The 17,187-nt window shown below is 57.6% G+C and overlaps 2 protein-coding genes across 5 annotated transcripts in view; one reads left to right on the top strand and one right to left on the bottom strand.

Moving 5' to 3' along the window:
• Nucleotides 1-2,816, top strand: part of LOC149854536 (ATPase family AAA domain-containing protein 3-like) — a 50,680-nt gene extending 47,864 nt beyond the window's left edge. Inside the window, exon 16 of the mRNA XM_090023126.1 lies at nucleotides 2,435-2,816. Coding sequence (XP_089879252.1) covers nucleotides 2,435-2,614 — 180 coding nt within the window. The 3' untranslated portion in view covers nucleotides 2,615-2,816. The remainder of the gene's footprint in view (nucleotides 1-2,434) is intronic.
• Nucleotides 1-17,187, bottom strand: part of TMEM240 (transmembrane protein 240) — a 50,719-nt gene that overhangs the window by 12,308 nt on the left and 21,224 nt on the right. For 3 of the 4 annotated variants that reach the window (XM_090023130.1, XM_090023128.1, XM_090023127.1), the window contains exon 4: nucleotides 3,016-14,279. In XM_090023130.1, the coding sequence (XP_089879256.1) occupies nucleotides 14,131-14,279 (149 nt within the window). In that variant the 3' untranslated portion in view covers nucleotides 3,016-14,130. Of the gene's footprint in view, nucleotides 1-3,015; nucleotides 14,280-17,187 lie in introns of those variants that run through there. The other variant, XR_016438622.1, reaches the window with a different exon arrangement.

Below are 17,187 nucleotides of genomic sequence, written 5' to 3'. Positions count from 1 at the left end.
TTTGCCGCTGCTCTGGAACAACAGCCAAGGAAATGCATGTCGATTGCTAGCACTACCCGCCGCCCACCTCTTGCAAGAGTCCCACGCCATCCCCACGAGAGAGGCCTGCTCTTTTGTCCTAGCGCTGGGATTGCCTCCTAGATGGAGACAGGATGCAGCTAACATTCCCTTCATTTTGTGCCCATCTCTTCCTCCGACTTGTGTGACCTTTCCCTCTGTGTGAAATGCTTGTTTTCTGTAGGGGGGAGGCTGCAAAGTGCTGGGCGCTGAAGGGCGGAAGAGAGGTGTGAGATGTTTTTGGAGCAGGCTGGGCTGTGAGGTAGCGGCGCTGGTAAACATCACCCCAAGGCTACCGCTGAGCTTTTCGGCTTTTCTTCCTGCGGGTGGAGGTGGGGGTACCAGATGGGTGTCATGGAGGGGGTTCATGCCTAGCTTCGTAACCTCTCCCTGGCAAAAGGGAGGAGGAACAATTGATTTTTGCCTCTGAGCAGCTCCAGGGCCAAGTGCAATTTCTCCAGCTTGACCAGGTGCAGGGCAGCAAACGGGTTAAAATCTGGCCATGCCGGAGCCCAGCGTATGAATACAAATGAAGCCAGGCATTGGTTTTCAGTATGTAAGCTGCTCCCCGAAGGCGCCGCTGCTTTCCCCCATTTGCTTTTCTGACAGCCAGGGCCTCGGGCTTGCTATTTATAGAAAGTCATTGAGAAAATCAGCAGAGCGTGAACTGCGCCGCTTCGGCTGGAGCCTCCACAATGGGATTGATGGGCTCTGCAGCGTGGGGAAGCAGCGAACGCCGCCGGCCTGCTCAGCCCAGGGGTGTGCACGCGTCACGCTCACTCCATTTTAAATGCCTAAGCTCCCTCCCCGCCGGCTTGTGCCAAGAGAAGGCAGGCAGACAAAGGGGGTAGCCGCTTTGGAGAGCTCTGGCAGGCCAGATGAGCCTTCAGCAGAGGGATGCTCGGGCTGGATCTCAAGCCTATCCACAGCCTAGATTTTGCAGCAGGGTGGGACAGGTGGGGGGCACGATGCTGTAAACTGGTCATGAATATTTATGGCAGATGGCCGGTCGTCAGGGGACGCGGCAGGGCAGCCATCCCAGAGTTGGGGCTTGAATCCGTAGGACCAGCTTACAGCATTTGTGCCCTGTCGTCCTGTGTCGGGGTGCTCCAGCCTCAGACCGCCCTTCTCCCTGGGCCTGCGGGCCGATTGCAAACAGCTGCTTAGGTGTCCCTGGGTTTGCGCAAGATAAATGGGCCATGGAGGGGAGGCTGGAGGTGCTCTGTGCTTGGTTTTGCTGGGGGTGGGTGGGCACTCATTTCCCAACTGCCCCCAAGAGCTGGATCAGGAGCTGCTGTCTTCTCAGAGCAGTGAGGTGGAGGCTGATCTCTCCCTAGGAGGCTTTAAAGGAGAAGCAGCGTGGGTTTCGCAGCCAGGCTGTACCACAGCCCTAAGCAAGGGATCAAAGAGCTGCCCAGAAAGGAGGGAAGCAGAAGGCGGTGGTCTGGCCCCCTTTGAGCCCCCCTGCCTTTGGGAAGGGTCGGGTTGGTGGGAGGATCCTTGCCAGGGGAAATCTCCTCTCAAAAGCCTGCTGCAGCTGGGGCTTAGCCAGGACCCAGCTGCAGCAGCCTTGCAGAACTGCAGACGAACCAGCTCTGGCCTCGCCGCTGCGAAGGCGATAGGTGTCCATGGGCAATGCGGCACTGCCGGAAAGGTGACTGTTTTGTTCTCCCCCATTTTGGTAACTCCCCATAGCAAAGACTTGCAGTGAACTGGGGGGAAGCTGTGTGTGTATAAAAGCATTTGTGCACTCTGGTGCTGCTTTGTGATCGAACACTTTTTTTGTCACAGTGCAAAGGGCTGTAGCTTCTCCTGTGAGCGTGCATTGGAGGCGCAGGGCTTGTCTAGCCTGCTTTTCCCAGAAGTGCTCTAGTGTCTGGGTCACCGTGGAGTTAGTCGGGTGGTTGGGGTAATGCACAGTGCAAGGCTTGAGCAGGCAGAAAGCATCTCTAGCAAGGCTGCTCCAGCCCCGAAGGTGAGGGATGTGGCTGTGAACCCAGATATTTAAAGGGGAGCTCCCCAGCACTCTTGGGGAAAGCTGTGCACTCCCTGTTTATCTCCAAGTCTGCCGGGAAGGGCAGGGAAGTGAGATGTGGGGCTCCTTGCGGTGCCAGAGAGGGTGCAGGGGATTGAAGCTGTAGGGAGTCTCCTCCACACTGGGGGCTTGCTCTGATCTCAGCAATCTGCTGCAGCCGCCTCAGAGCAGCACCCACGCAGAGATGGACAGGGCTGCCCTGCTCCAGCCCTTGTGCCGGTTGCCCGAGGGCTGCAGCCAGAGCTGTGCGGCTGCCCAGAGCAAGGGGGCCAGTCCCAGCTCCGCGTGCTGCTGCTACAGGTGCCCTGTTCCTAACCACCAGTCTTCTCTTCCCCTCGGCAGGCCGCAGCGTACGCATCGGAGGACGGGGTCCTCAGCGAGGCCATGATCGATGCCCGCGTGGCTGACGCTGTGCAGCAGCACAAGCAGAAGATGGAGTGGCTGAAAGCAGAGGCTGCAGAAATGGGCAAGCAGCTCGGCAAGGACCGGCTGATGCCTTTCCCCACGGGGACCTCTGTGTGAGAAGTGGCCTGCAGGCGCCAGACTCGCATGCATGGGGTGGGGGGAGGCCCAGCCCGGAGGCCTGCTGGGCACGCGTGTCCCTGGAATCATGTCAGGGTGAGGGGCGGCCATCGCTGCTGGAGGGGGCACCGCCTGCCTCCCCCCTCACCGTTTTATACCTCGAGGTAGCACCAGAGATTATGGTGGTTTGGACGAGGCCAGTGCCGCCCATTAAAGGAGCCTCCTGCCAAAGTGCCGTCGCCCGACTTGTGCCTCTCTGCCGCCGCATGCTCGGACCCCCAAGGTCGGACCCCAGCGCCCCGAATTCCTCCCGCGCTCCAGTGGGACTCGGGGCAGGTTTGGGAGCAGCATGGGGGTATGGCTGTGGCCCATGGGCTTGGGGCTCCAGGGCTGCCAGCCTGGCATGCTCACGGGGGTGACACTCACGCATGTGCCAGGGCCACTGTGGAGCCATGGCGTGGCAGGGTGGGGGGTGCCAAAGCAGGGGGGCCTGATGCACAGGAGGACAGGGGCAGGGGCAGGGGCAGGAGCTTCTAGAAACCATTGGGAGGTTTTCTTTAATGGTGGGAAGAAAAACACGAGTTCGTCCTGGTGAGGGGAGAACAGCAGGCGCTCCCTGCTGTGGCTGGGCCCCAAGGGCCTGAAGTCGGCTGTGCTGAGTGGGGTTTGCTCAGGCAGTGGAGCATGCGCGGAGCAGGGGTCTGCTGGCGAATCTAGGGCTGGTCCCAGACAGAGCACCCTTCTGCCCCGAGCGCTCTGCCTCGGCCTGCGCCGCCCGAGGGCGGGGGTAGTATTTCCAGCCATGGCTCTTGTCGGTTCATTTCCCCAAGTGGCCACATAGCCCTGGTACAGACAGGCTTTTAGGATTGCGCCAGGCTCTCACCCAGCCAGGTTAGATGCGTCTGCAGCAGCTGAGCCTGCCCCACCGGTGAGGCGTGTTGGGACTAGACCCCATGTTTGCGTGGCCTCTCTTGAAGGAGGGGAGAGCTCTCCCTGTCTTGGAGCCTTGAGACCAGGACTTGAGCCAGCGGGGCCCCTCAGCTCGTCTCCCCCCTGGGCCAAAAAGCCAACCAGGCTGCTTGTACTGGCCACTTTGCAATGGAGAGTATGTCCCACTGACGGACAAGACAGAGTCCTCCCTAGCAGTGATGTTCCTTCTGTTTGTTCGTGTGGCCACTGGGCTCTGCCCTCCTTCCCAGGGTGAACCCAACAGCTGCAAGCTGCTGTTTGAAGGGAGCAGCCCACCCGGTGTCATCAAGTGGAGGAGGCCACCAGCAGAGCGTGTGGGTACCAGCCAGCGCTGCTGCTGCCTCTTTACACCAGGTCTTTTAAGGAATCCATCTTGGAGGCCTGTGCTGAGCTCCCAGCCTCCAGGAGCTGTGATTTCATGCCCCGCTGCCTGCTGCATAGCTGTGCCAGTTGCCGTCACCGCTACTGTTAATCAGGCTAGAACGTAGGCGCGGGGGGAAATTTAAGTGAGGGGATGCTGGGTTGCATTCACCTCTTTGCACAGCGGCGGTTTAGGGCCCAAGACCTCTTCGCCTTCCCCAGCCTCAGCCTGCCCCGTCTTTGAGTTTAGCTTGCTGTCAGCTTCAGGAATAATTGATGCCTTGGGAGGAGGCAGCAGAAGCTGCCTGGCAGTGTAACACTGTACGGGGCTGAGCTGGCCTCGAAGGGGTGAGGTGACCTCCCCTCTGCGACGTGGTGTGAGCGATGAGCTAGCGGCACTTTGTTAACACAGGTTATTCTACTGGAGAGCGACACTGGACGCAGACGGATCCAGGGCCATCCATCACGCCTGGGCAGCGCAATGAAGTGTCATCCATGCACGCGAGCATTGGAGCTGGGAGACAGATTTATAATGCGGTCGTTTATCTCTTCCCCCTCCCTCTCTGCCAGCCTTTACAGTGTTTGCTTTTGAACAGCAGCTGGAGGGAGAAGAGATCCATCAGGCAGGGCGGAGGGAGCCGGAGATGCCCACGGGCTGTGTCTAACCCAAGCTTGCCTAGATCGTGCGACTGTTGGGCGGTGGAGGTGCCAGTCGCTGGACTGGGCAGGAGATGGTATACGCTTTCCTCTTCCCCCAGCTAGAAAACAGCCGTGCTGAGAGGGCCTTTTCTGCCTGGCTCTGTCCCTAAGCCCCTCGGCTGGCATAGGGCCTGCTTCCTCTCTGCTGCAGTCAAGGCTGAGCTGCCCGCCTGTAGAGGGCTTTGAGAGGACCAGAGGATCTCTGGGGGGCTGAGCCGTGTGGCTTTGCCCAGTTTGTGGGCTTAGGGCACTGGGCACTCAGTGTGACACCGGCATCTCTTCCCCACCTCTGCGACAGGTGGGTGGCCGAGGGCCTGGCTGCTCCAGGGCCCAGCACCAGCTGAGAGGCCTGAGCAGACCCGTCTGCCTGGCCTCCCCACACACACGAGGCTCTCCCGACCCAGCCATGTCTCCCGGGCCCTTCAGCTGGGCCATGAGCTCGGACTGTGGTAGCTTGGTTACACTCGCCCGCCGCGGGCCGACCGCATGTACTGCCAGCCAAGCCCCAGTGCCATTCGAAGGGCCATGGGGCTGACTGCAGTCCTTGGGCGTGGGGCCCGGCTGTTTCCCTGGCAGGGCAGAGGTTTGGTCTGTACTGCCCAGGCCGTAGCTGTGCAGGGACTGACGTGGCCTTGGACAGAATAACTGGCCTTACAGGCCCCTTGGCTTCCTCAAGTTTCTGCTTCGAGGCAGGTAAAGGTCGGGGCCTGCCTGCACAGTGGGACACCAGGGAAGTAGCTACGTCCGTGCGACGCCCCATGTCCGTGAGTTGGCTGGCCTGCTTCGAGCCTGGGCATGCATGAGTGCCTCGTCCTTTGGGCTGAGGTTACCCGTGTCCTGGCTGTTCTCTCCACCAGCCTAGCGAAGCAGGACGCAGCCATGCTGGGCAGAGCACTCCATCCAGCCAAGACCGGCTCCCAGCCCAGGCCTGGGGTTCAACGCCCTCCCAAAGCTGCAGTTTTCATCTTGCCTCACTCTGCATCCTGCATGTGAAATGCCCCATCCTGCACAGCCCATGCCTCCCGGAGCGGCGCCTAGCAAGACCTAGAGCCAGGCCCCAGTGTATCTCAGCTAGAAGGGGAGTGCTGCCTGCTCCCCTGACTGCCTCCGTGAGCCAGGTCGCCTCTGCCACTGCCTTGGGAGCCAGCTCTCAGCCCCTGCAGCCTCCAGCAAAGGTGAGTGACACCCCTGGAGTGACGGGGTGGAAGCAGATCTTGCCGGTCCCTTCAGATCTGCGTCGCCCCAGATGCTTGCAAGAACCAAGGCAGGGCCTGCAGCCGCCTTGCACCAAGGACTCTTTTGCCACAAGGTGAGGGGGAGCATCCCATCCTGTATGCTTGGGATGTGGCCGGCTGGCAGGGGGCTGCTCAGAGCTCTGCTGCCTGTTGTGATGAAGTCCCCACCCCATTAGCCCTCACCACTGAGGACAACTAGAGAACATGGGGCAGGGGGAGGTTTAAAGAAGTTTAATTCGGTTAAAGGGGGGCAGTTCTCAGGGAGAACTGGAAGCTAAGGGGCATGAAGGAAACCCCAAGTTACACGCCTCGCCTTCCAGCCCCACCAGGGCCCTTGCATGCAAGTTCTGCTGGCACGGCTGGCAGCACTGACCGGTGTGGGAGCTGGGCCTTGTTCAGCTCCATGCCAGCTGAACACTCCCAGGAGACGAGCCAGGCCCGGCTTGGCTGGAGAACATGCGTAAGCCTGGATACAGCCCAAGCTGAGACATGAGCTGCCCGATCCATGCAACGAGGCAGGAAGCTGCGCTGAGGCCCCTCCAATGCTGCTGACACTTGTGGTTGCACTATCAGCATCTCCCGGGCTACTGAGATGCGAGGCCAGCGAAGGCTGCCCATGGGGCAGCCTCAGACTCTCAGCAACCCCAGATGTGTCCCTTCTCCCCATTGCAGCTGAGCAACATGCAGAGAAGCTCTTCCACGTTCACAGCTCCTCAAACCTCAGATGAGTCCTGCGGGTGAAGGGCCCAGCTGCTGTCAGCTCCCAGCCCTCGATCTGCAGCCGGAGTGAGTTTTCCCCGCGGTCTCTGCTGTAGCCCGAGGATCTGATTTCTCCTCTGCTTGGGCATTTTTTTTTCTCCGCTCTTTGATGTCACATTTGGTCTTATCTGAGTTGGAAGAGCCCATGCCCCAGAGCTGCCTGCCTGCGTGCGGATGACAGATCAGCCACGAGCTTTTCCATGGGGGTCGGCAAAATCCTCCCTCGGTGCTTTCAGAGACGGCGGCAGGGCACTTGGAGAAGAGACGGGCAGCAGCTAGAGGTATGCGCTGCCAGGGTGGTTAACGTACACGATTCCCCATACACGGTGCCTGCATCCTAGCCCTGATGCCCGGCCCTGGTTTCCGCACACCCAGCTCTGCTAAGGCACCTTTGTTCCTCCCTTGCGTGCTTCAGAAAGACTTGGGTTGAGTCTATGCTGCAACGTTTTGCTGCCATCACTCAGCTTCGCAGGTCAAGAAGAAGGTCACCCCCATCCCTGTCCTAGCCATGCTTTCAGAAGCCCCCGTGTCTTGCAACTCATGTTGGCAAAAGAGTCCTAGCTTGGCTAGCCCAGCAAAGCCACTGGAGCATCCATACCTTGAACACTGTGCCCACTTCCCCACTGGTCCCCACCTCAAAAAGGAGATGGTCCAGAGAAGGGCAGCAAGGACGATCAGGGCTACAAAGGAGCTTCCATGGGAGAAGATACCGAAGAGGCCAGGCCTATTCAGGCTAGAAAAGAGATATGTGAAGCAGGGGCATGAGAAAAAGGACTACAAAATATTAAATGGTGAAGAGAAAGCAAATAGAGACAGTAATATTTACTCTCTCTCACCAGACAAGAACGGGGGGGGTCATAAAAGACAGACTAACACAAGGAACTTCTTTTTCACAAAGCGTGGGGCTCGTTGCCACCAGACACGGCGGAAGCCGATGGTTTAGCCGGTCACAAAGGGATAGGAGACGTTCTTGGCAGAAAAGGGGCATCGGTCGCTACTGAGCATGAGAGCAAGGAGCACGGCCTCTGAATCAGAACTCCCTGGACTTCAACTGCTGGAGGCTGCAAGTGGGAGAGTAGTTGTGGGGCAAACCCTGGTCAGGCCCAGTTCACTCGTCCTTTCAGCAGCCGCTCTGCTGCCGTGGGACACTGGGCAAGACGGATCCATGGTCTCACCCACTCAATGGCACATCTTATATTCCTGTGGAGCACGGGCGAGCCCCAAACAGGGACGCTGACCATGGCTCAGGTCCACTTAGCCAGTATCTCCCGCTACCCATGAGTCGTGTGGCCCCACCAGGCCCCATCGCAAGGTGGGAAAGACAAGTCAGATGCAAAACGTGCAAAAAAAAAAAACCTATTTTACTGACAAACAGCAAAGGACGGGCTCAGTTTCAGGCAGCTAAATCAATCACCGAAGATACAAACATGGGATCGCAAGGGCTGGTCTGGCTGAAACACATTCACTCGCTGACCCAAATGAATTCACAGTGCGCTTTGTTTTCTCCTCCCCTGCCCAAACCTAAACTCACTGCAGCTTTCAGGCGGAGCTGCTCCACTTGTTCACCCTTCCTCCTTGTGCCGTACCAGCACAGCGCCAAGCCCGTCTTCCAGGAGACTACAAAATGCAGATGACAATCTCATTTGTAAGGGTATTAAAAAAAAAAAATTAGCTGTTATTGCTTTTCAGATCATGAGAGAGACAAGCCTAGGAGCTGCATCTCTCTCCCTCTCTTTTGGTTTATACCAGGGTATGCTGTGCCTACTTCCTATTGCATGTGTGCAAAAATCGGTTTTGAGTGCATAAACCCGGGAGCACGGGGCTCTGGGCTGTGGGGAAATGGTTCTTCCAAGAGCTGTTGGAGGAGCCCCATCTAGTGCATTGGAAGCACCTTTTCATGCTGGAGAGAGAAAGCCCCCTGCCACCCCTCTCCCCATAGTAATTGGGAAGGGAAAGCAGCCCCCACCTTGCAGAATTGAGGCCTATTGGGGCGATGCCTGCTCTCTGCTGCACCCACACCCCTGGGCTCAGCTCGACGCCGGGGACCGCATCAGCCATCTTGTGCCAAATGCAACGTGGCCCAGAACATGTTGAGAACGGGCCTGCGAGAGCAGTGGGTGCACACGCCGACACACAGAGATAAACACACAGGCACACACACAGACGGCAACAGACACAGCTGGAACATGACTGCAAAGGGTCAGCAGCGTGCGAGAAGCTGGGGATTCATGGCACCACCTGCCCACCCTTGCACCACCGCCCTTTCCTCTGTGCAGGTGGACACTACCAAAATGGCACCTCGGCCCCGCATGCATTGCAGTCCTGGCATTTTCCAGTAGCGCAGCCAGGCCCTAGCTCATGGACTCGCTGAGCTGAGATTTGCCACGCCCTGGGTTTCATGTGCTATATTTTCCAAAGCCAAAGTGACTTAGGAGCCTAAATCTCCCTGTCCTTCAGTGAAGTTTGCGTTTGCTATGTCCATAAAAAAGCAGCACCACCCTCCCTCTGCTGGTAGCAGTGCTGGGATAGCTGCAGCTCTGCTGGTACCACTTGTCTGCAGCTGTACAAGGGGGTTTTGCTGGTTTAACTTGCCTTGAGCCCTGTCTAACTCACTCCCTTCAGCACCATGGGAGCTGGTAACAGCTCAGTCTTTCGGGCTGTGCACAGGTGAGGAGCTTTCCATTTCTAAAGGGGAGCAGGTCAGAGCCCCCAGCTCTGAGGAAACACTTGCATGTGACCAGCATCCCTTTTGCAATAGTGTTTCCTCCAGTGCTGGAAAACTGATGCTAATTCCGGTTTTCCTTAGTACAGAACGAGTGCATCCCCCATCCCAGCATAAGCTAATGCAGGAGAGCTGCTGTGGACAAGCTCTGCTGAGCTATTTCCTCCTGGAGTCGAGCCCCCAAGGGTCTGAGTATGGTAGGAAAAAGTGAGTCCTTGCATGATCTGCAAAAAGCATCACCCCTTCCAGGGAAACACTGGATTTTCCTGCGTACAACATAAACTTTTTCTCCAAAAAACCACCAGCTGCTGGCAATTTGAGTGCATATGATACACAGGGAAATATGGTAACAACCGTGTCTGCTGATTAAGCTTTGGCGGGGGCAAAGGTGAAAGTAGTGGCTACACCCAGATGCACAACCTGCAGGCGCGGGTCCCTTGCTGCTGCTACCCACTTCCTTTCTCCAAGGAAAGAGCTTTTTCTTCATTCTGCCTTTCTAAAACAAGGTGTGCATCTCATTCTGGGGTGTATTATATGTGATAAAATACAGTAAAAAAATCCTTCCCAAGAGAAACGATGCCTAGATGTTTCTCGGAGTAATTAAGCCGCCTTCCTCAGCACTGCTAAGGCCAGGGCAGCTGTGCTGGGCTTAGCAGTGATGGGGGGGGGGCGAGGGTCTCGCATAGCAGGACCACCGTCACGGTAACCACTGGGCAGCTTAGTGTTGCTGTTGCTAGCCCCAACATCCCATGTTTGCACAACACCCGGCCACACTCAAGGATTTGCAATGGCTGCTCCACAACGCCCCCATCACCTGCACCTTTGGGATGGCCGCTGTGAACCCAGCACCCACCTGAGTGACCCTAAGCAGGGATAACTAGCAACTGGAGCATGAGGCTGGGACCTGGGTCCTCAGCTCTGCCCCGGGGCACATTGCATCCCCTCTCTCTAGTGCTCTGCCCCTTCTTGCCTATTGAATGGGGGGGCCTTTCTTCACAAAGGTACTTAGGTGCCGAATGCCCAAGGACTCGCAAAACACCTTGAACACTGGGCCCCGATCTCATGTGCTACTGCAGGAGAAGACACTTGCTTCCTGTCCCAGCGTGTCCCCATGGCCAGCACTCCTGGAGACACCGTGCTGCACAGGACAGAGCGTGGCACGGTGGATGTGGGGGGTGAGAGCACCTTTCCTTTCTGACCCTGCCTTCTCCGATTCACTGGAGACAACCCCAGCAGCCATCGGAGGTAACATGAGACCCTGGCTGGGCAGGCAGGAAGAGCTCCCAACCAAGAAGGGATTAGGCTGTCAAACCCCCTGCCTGGCACAGCTCCACCTGGCATGAATTTGGCCCATTCGCTGCCATTTCTTCTGACCCATGAGGTCATCAGAAACCAAATGTGACGTCAGCGGGGACAACGATGTCAGACGGGGCCGTAAAGGAGCTGATTGGGCAGGATGGATGCTGACCCGGGGCAGGGGGCTTTTTAGCAGAGCTGGGAAGACAAGTTTGAAAGGGGCAAGGGGCTGGTTTGATGGGATTCCCCCTCCTGGTGGTGCCCACCCATGCCAGGCCCACGTTTAAGGCAAGGCCACTGGGAGCCACGCTCCGAAACGCCTCGCTCCAGCCCCCGAGATCGCACAGAGCCGGTTTCCAAGCTCCGTCTCGGCTCTAAAAGTAGCCCCTCCTGAGGCTGCGGAAAAGTCTCCAACTGTCTAAGACCACAGAAGGCTTCCTCAGCAAGCCCGGCAGGCAAACCTGCCACCCCGTGGCACGGCCCGCTCCCTTTCCCCTTCCCCGCCGGACTCCCCATCCCTGGTCGCTCCCCCTGCCAGAGTCCTCCTCCCCATCCACCCGCTCGGGGTTTCCTTTGTGCTTGAAGATGGAGCAGAGGCAAAACTGCAACAGCCAGGCCAGAGGATTCAACGAGGGCGCGCACCCCCACCTCCAGCCAGAAGCACCACACGCACATGCACGGGGCGGGGGCAATGGACATCACGCGTGGCCGAGCCACCCGTGACAGCAGCGACCTCCGTGGGACAAAAGGACAAGACGCCGCGTGCTTGGGCTGTGACAGGCCAGGGGGAGCCTTGCTGCAGACTGGCCGCTCGGGTAACGGGGCGAGAGCAGGATCTCCCGGATCCACGCTGGCTCCGGGGGTTCCCACTCCCTGTCCCTTCCTGGGGCGATCTCTATAACATGCTCACCCTTATACCTACGGCCGAATCTCTGAATCTTTTCTGAATCGATTCAGAAGCTCCAAATCGATTCGGAAAGCCTAAAGCTTCCAGTGATTCAATTCGGATTCGTAGATTCGGCCTTTGAATCATCCGAATCATCTCTGAATCCAAATCATGATCCGAAGCTTTGCACAGCCCTAATGCTCAGTGCTGCAGAAATTCCTCTTTTGGGGAGAAAAAAATCACCCCAGCCCTCTTGGGGTTTAACCATTCAAGCAGAGGACATACTTGTGAGCCCAGATCCTGACCTCTGTTACCCCGGGGTAGACTGGAAGCAGCTCCACGGATGTCCACCCCCTACCACTGTAAAAGCAGCAGGAGACAGGGGTGGGCCCCAGCATAACTCCCCCCATCTTTTCCTCTTGCTCCCCTGTTCAGACACGTCCCAAGGGCACGAGTGATGCACAGTCCTCATTGCACAGGGGTGACAACTGCCCCAGGCCCTGATCCAAGGTGCATTACAGGCAATGGGGCTGCTTCCAGAGACCGCCATGCATGTTGGATCTGATGTACCAGGGCTCTGGCTCTGAAGGATTTGCACGTTACTCGCATCGCTCTGGCTATTTGAAAGCACCAAGACTAGGAGAAAGGCCCTGAGCCTGACCCCACAGCTGTAATGGCACCTGGGAGCAGGGGACCACGCACCTTGCAAGACGACCTCTTCTCCCTGAACGCCTCGCAGGGCTCAGACTCAGTCACCACCAGCCAAGGCCTCGTTCTTGTCCTTTGTCAGGTTCGTATTTAATGATGCACCCACTAGCAGCGATTTACAGAGCAAGGCAGAACCGCGCTGTGCATTCGGCCTGGCCTGGGCGTCACCGCTCTCTCTCTCTCGCTCGCTTTCCTGGAGGAGGCGCTGAAAAGACGGGGGATTTAAAGCCGTTCAAACAGACACATCAGAGCCCACCGGGGCTGCAAGCTGTCCCGGCTCTGCTGAACTCAGCCAACTGGAGCCTCGGCTGGTGTAAAACTGCAGAGCTCCACTGAGTCGCTGCTGATTTGCGCCAGCCACAGGAACTAATGCACAAGGAGAAGCTGAAAACCCCTCCGTCTAACACAGCCAGGCACCTACGGAGGTAGCACGACCATCGGGCGCCCAAACAGCCAACGTCCCAGCAGCCGGACGCCAGCACAGACCTCAGCTACCATAAACCAGGGCTGGGGGGTGAGTGAGAAGGGAGGGGGCACACCATGGCAAGGACAAGGCTGGCTTGTTGCTTTTGATTTTAGATTGATCCTCAGGCAGAGGAGGTCGATTCAAAATAAGCCACAAAGGGACGAGAGCGGTTTCCTGGGTTTTGGGGCTTCCTGGTTATTTCTGCCCAGAACTGCAGGGAAGTACCAGGCTGCCGGGCACAGACCCACTGTATAAGCATTTGGGAACGCAGGAGAAACAGCAAAAGGGGCACGGCTCACCGTACACCCCCAAGGCCAAACTCTACCCCTCCTCCTCCCGGGCAAGGGCCACTCGTGGCAAAACAGCCCCGCTGAAATCTAGTCTGGTTCTCTCAGACTGGTCCCTGATGCTCAGACCAGGTTCCCTGCAGGATTCGTGCCCTCGGAGGTCCCTTGTCTCAGGCAGGAGGTTAAGGCTGTATTCTCATAAACAGTTGCCGCACCTAAGAGCCAGGCCCGAGGCACGGCACATGCCACGTCTCCCACGTGAAAGGTGCCATCAGCCCCTCGGGCTGTTTGGCTCTGGGGGTTAGCGTCTGCTCTGTCTGTCTTCACCTCCTCCCACAGCAGCTCTCCAGTGCCAATCCCACTGGAGCCTCCAGGTGCTGAGCCCTGCTTTGCTCAGGCAAATTACTCTGTGCCTCAATCTTCCCCTCTGTCAGAATGGGTACGATCTGTCCCGCCTCCCCACGGCAGGCTGGATCATTTCACGTTGGCAATGCAACGGGGCCAGACCGGGGGCCTGGTTTTCTCCGCCCTCTTTACATCCACGAATTTCAGTCTCCTCTCTGTCTCGCTCGAGCTCTCGCCCCCTCTCGAAAAAACAACAACAGGCAAAGAAAAAGGGACGCACCGCACCTTCGGACCGCGACAGCGAGCGCCAGTGCCACCCTGCAATGGGAAGAGTCATAGCCAAGGAAACAATACAGAGCCAGAACGTGGAAGGGAGCATTACCTCTCCGCTGCGAAACTGTCTTCTGTTAGCGGTCACCTCCGATCCCTAGCACAACCGGTTCCCAAAAAAGGTACATTGAGTATGCAGGACAACTTCCAACACTGGGGATGGGCTCTGGAAGTATAATGCAAATCTCTTCTCCCCCACCCCCCATTTTTTTTTTTTTTACATATATACAGAAGTCTGACAATAAAACGATGAACACAGTGCAAAGTCTTGGCTGCCTGGGATCCAGAACTGGCTTAGTTGTGCATTCTCCATCTGCCGCAACGACACACCGCATGAACAAATCAAATGGCATCCTCCACCAGCTTCCACGGAGGAGCGAACGTGCGGGTGTGCTCCTCCGAGAAGAGCAAAGTTCAAGGACCTCTCCACAGTCTCTGGAGGGCAGGGCGGTTCTCAGAGATGTCTGGGGCTCGGGTGCCCGTTATGATACAGCTTCTGTTTGATGTGCACCATGTTGCCGGTGGCCTCCTCGTACTGCCTGTGGTGACGTTTCCTGAACTCCTTCAAGTTACAAAATTTCGGAATCCAAGACCAAGAATTGTCTGGAAAGAAAAGGAAAGAGCAGGGTTTAGCGGCTAACAGAGGCGTCACGGGTTGCTCGGCATGGGCGGAGACTGCGGGTCAGCTACGTGCCCGCTGGGACAAATCCAGGGTCTGCAGAAATCAGGGGAGGGAGTTTACTCCTGGGAGCAAGGGGCCCCTCATTTGCAATCCTAGCGCTGCAACCGGGGCCCCTACATCCCCTCGGAGAAGCAGACGTCGCCTTGAGCAGAGTGGAGGAGTCCAGCCCGTCGGGGAGCGTGTGCCCATGAGACATTCACCCGGGCTAACGACTGGCCTTTTGGGAATCTTGTCTCCCTTTCATGCGGGGGCTCAGTTTGCAGCAGGGCCCAGATGCCTCCAGGCATCTGGGCCCAGGCAGACTCCCTAGCAGAGGTGTGGGGATGGGTTTAAGCCTCCTCAGAGGGCTTACGCAGGCCTGAGTTGAAGGCTGTTGGCCCACGTCCCTGGCTGGCAGCTGCCTGGGGTTTGTGCTGAATATTAAAGAGGCCTTGGCAAAGAGGGAGAAGTGATGCAGGAGCGCAGAGGCCGGAGCCCCGGGTGGCCATGTGAAAAGCAAGCGCAGGAGTGAGGCGGACCCCACTGCAGAGGCAGCAAGCCAGGCAACACATCGCAGGTCCAGGCAGGGACTGTGACTGCCGAGACAAACAGCCAAGCCACAGGCCCACCACGCACCTCCGCCGCTGCCCTGCTCCTCTTGATCAGATGAGTCGCGCCAGGGCCCGGCTCAGGGTCCCAGCTCTGCTGCCAAAGACGACAACAGGCTGCAGCTTGGACGGGGAACAGTGAGGACAGGCTCAAGCCCAGGGCTGCACCCATGGCAGGCCCACAGACTACCCGCTGGGCTAGCGAGGCCGGCTTTCCTTTCAGTGGGGGCATGCCGCTCTCACCCCTGCCCTTGCAGGGGGAGGTTTCAAAGGACAAGGCAAATGGCCCCCTGGAGCTGCCTCATGACATCCCAGTGGTTGGTCTGCCCAGTGGACAGTGCAGATGAAGGACCAAACTTCCCCTTCTCCACCTGGTTTGTGCTGGAGAGCAACAGGCCTGAGCTTGGCCCCCGAGGCAGGAGGCAGTGGTGCTGCCCACCCCTCTTTGAGCTGTCAGCTACAGCCTCTTGCTTTGAAGCAGGCCCTGCCAGTCCCGTCTGGGGGCCCTTGACCAACGGGCTGGAGAACCACCCCGAGCCCCAGCATTGGCAGGACAGCAGTGACCACTCAGGGCTGCATTGGGCGTATGTCCCACCTGCGGGCCAAAGCCATTACCCAGGAAGCGAGACAAGACCCAGCCTCCAGCCTCCACTGACGGTCAGCAGCAACCCAATTTAGAGGTAGCCTGAGGATGGCTTCTTCGATGTCTGCCTTGCCCTCATCTAAGCAGCCTGCTTCTTGTCACAGAAGGATGCTAAATTGCATGACACAACTTTCCTTGGCTTCAACCGTGTTGCGTATTGTCCTGTTTCTGTTTAGGTCCAAATCCTTTCTTTCCAACCTGGGTGTAAGACCTTACTGAAGTCACGCTGCCAGGCCTCTAACTGCCTGGGTCCCCCTTCCTCCCTTTTCTGAACGCAGGCACCACATTTGCTAGGCTCCGGTTGTCAGACGCTATCTCCGCACTGACAGATTCGGGCAGGATCCCCACTAAAGGAACTGCACGAGCCAGTTCAATGGGGAGAAGAAGAGACCCGGGTTCCCATCCCCACGATGTGACGAAATGGGATAGCTTCATGTTGGACTGCCCCATGGCAGGCCTGGGGCTGGTGCCTTTGCCTCCAATGTGTTGAACCCCCTTTGCATCCTTCCGAGCAGCAGTAACAACCCAGACCTGGCCTGGCCTAGTGCTTGCATGACAGAGAGTCTTGCAAGTGGTGAGGGTCTTCCATGCAAGCGAATTCAAAGCCCCCCCTCTCAGGAGACTGCTCGAACTGGGGGACTGGAAGTGGCAATTAAAATTTTAAACAACCATTGGCCTTAAACCAGAAAATCTTCTGGTTCTTCCTGAACCTTGAGGAAAACCTTCCTCAAACCAGCCCCCAAAGCAGTTCCGGGAGTAGGGGCCGTTGCTGGTGGTCAGGAAGCCCCTGAAGAGCTGCTTGACTGCAACTGCAACACGAATGTGGTGAAAACCCTGGGAGGGAGCACGGTTTTGCGTGGTTAAGCCCTGATTGTAAATAGTCTCATCTCACAAGGTGCAGCCTTCTGCATGATGTGGAGGTCAGACAGAGGGACAAGGGCCATGACAGGTGGACTGGAAACAGAAACAGTCTCATAGTTGTTCGGGGCTGGAAGGGACCTTACAGATCATCGGGTCCAGCCCCCTGCACTTGGGCAGGAAAGACCACCAGGATCAGATGACCCCAGCAAGGTGATCGTCAAGACGCTTCCACTGATAGGCAAGGGGGAGGCTAGCTGTGGGCATCCCTGTTAGCTTATGCCGGGATGGTTATACATATAAAGAGGTATGTTTTTTCTGGACAGTGTAGGGTTTGTGCCTACCCTGGCACACTTCCCCTGCCAGTGGGACTGACAGACCAACTACAAGTAGATAAAGGCCTTCCACCGCCCAAACCAGCAAGTTAGAGTCGGGCTCCTGCTCTCTAATCCTGTCCCCGTAAGTCGTCCACTTTCTTGTGCCCAGCAGCATTAGCAGAGCGGGGGGGGCCAGCCTGTCACCCGGAGGTTCGGGGCCTCGCCACGGAGGTGAGAGATGCAGACGTGAAGGTCCCCGAGACAGACGACCCCAGGCTGCGCATATTCTGGGTAGGTTATCCAATGGCTAGATTGCTAGACATCCAGGGTGAGGACTGCAATCCCCACCAGCCGTGTTAAGAGAAAGGGGGTGACCCTGGCGAGTTCTTCAAATGAAAGGGCATAGACACCCGCTGCCCGCAGA

The sequence above is a fragment of the Crocodylus siamensis genome, chromosome 12 (genome assembly GCF_052110815.1).
Source record: "Crocodylus siamensis isolate JL-2025a chromosome 12, ASM5211081v1, whole genome shotgun sequence".
NCBI classification, from domain to species: domain Eukaryota; kingdom Metazoa; phylum Chordata; order Crocodylia; family Crocodylidae; genus Crocodylus; species Crocodylus siamensis.
This window is presented reverse-complemented; position numbering and strand designations above follow the sequence as displayed.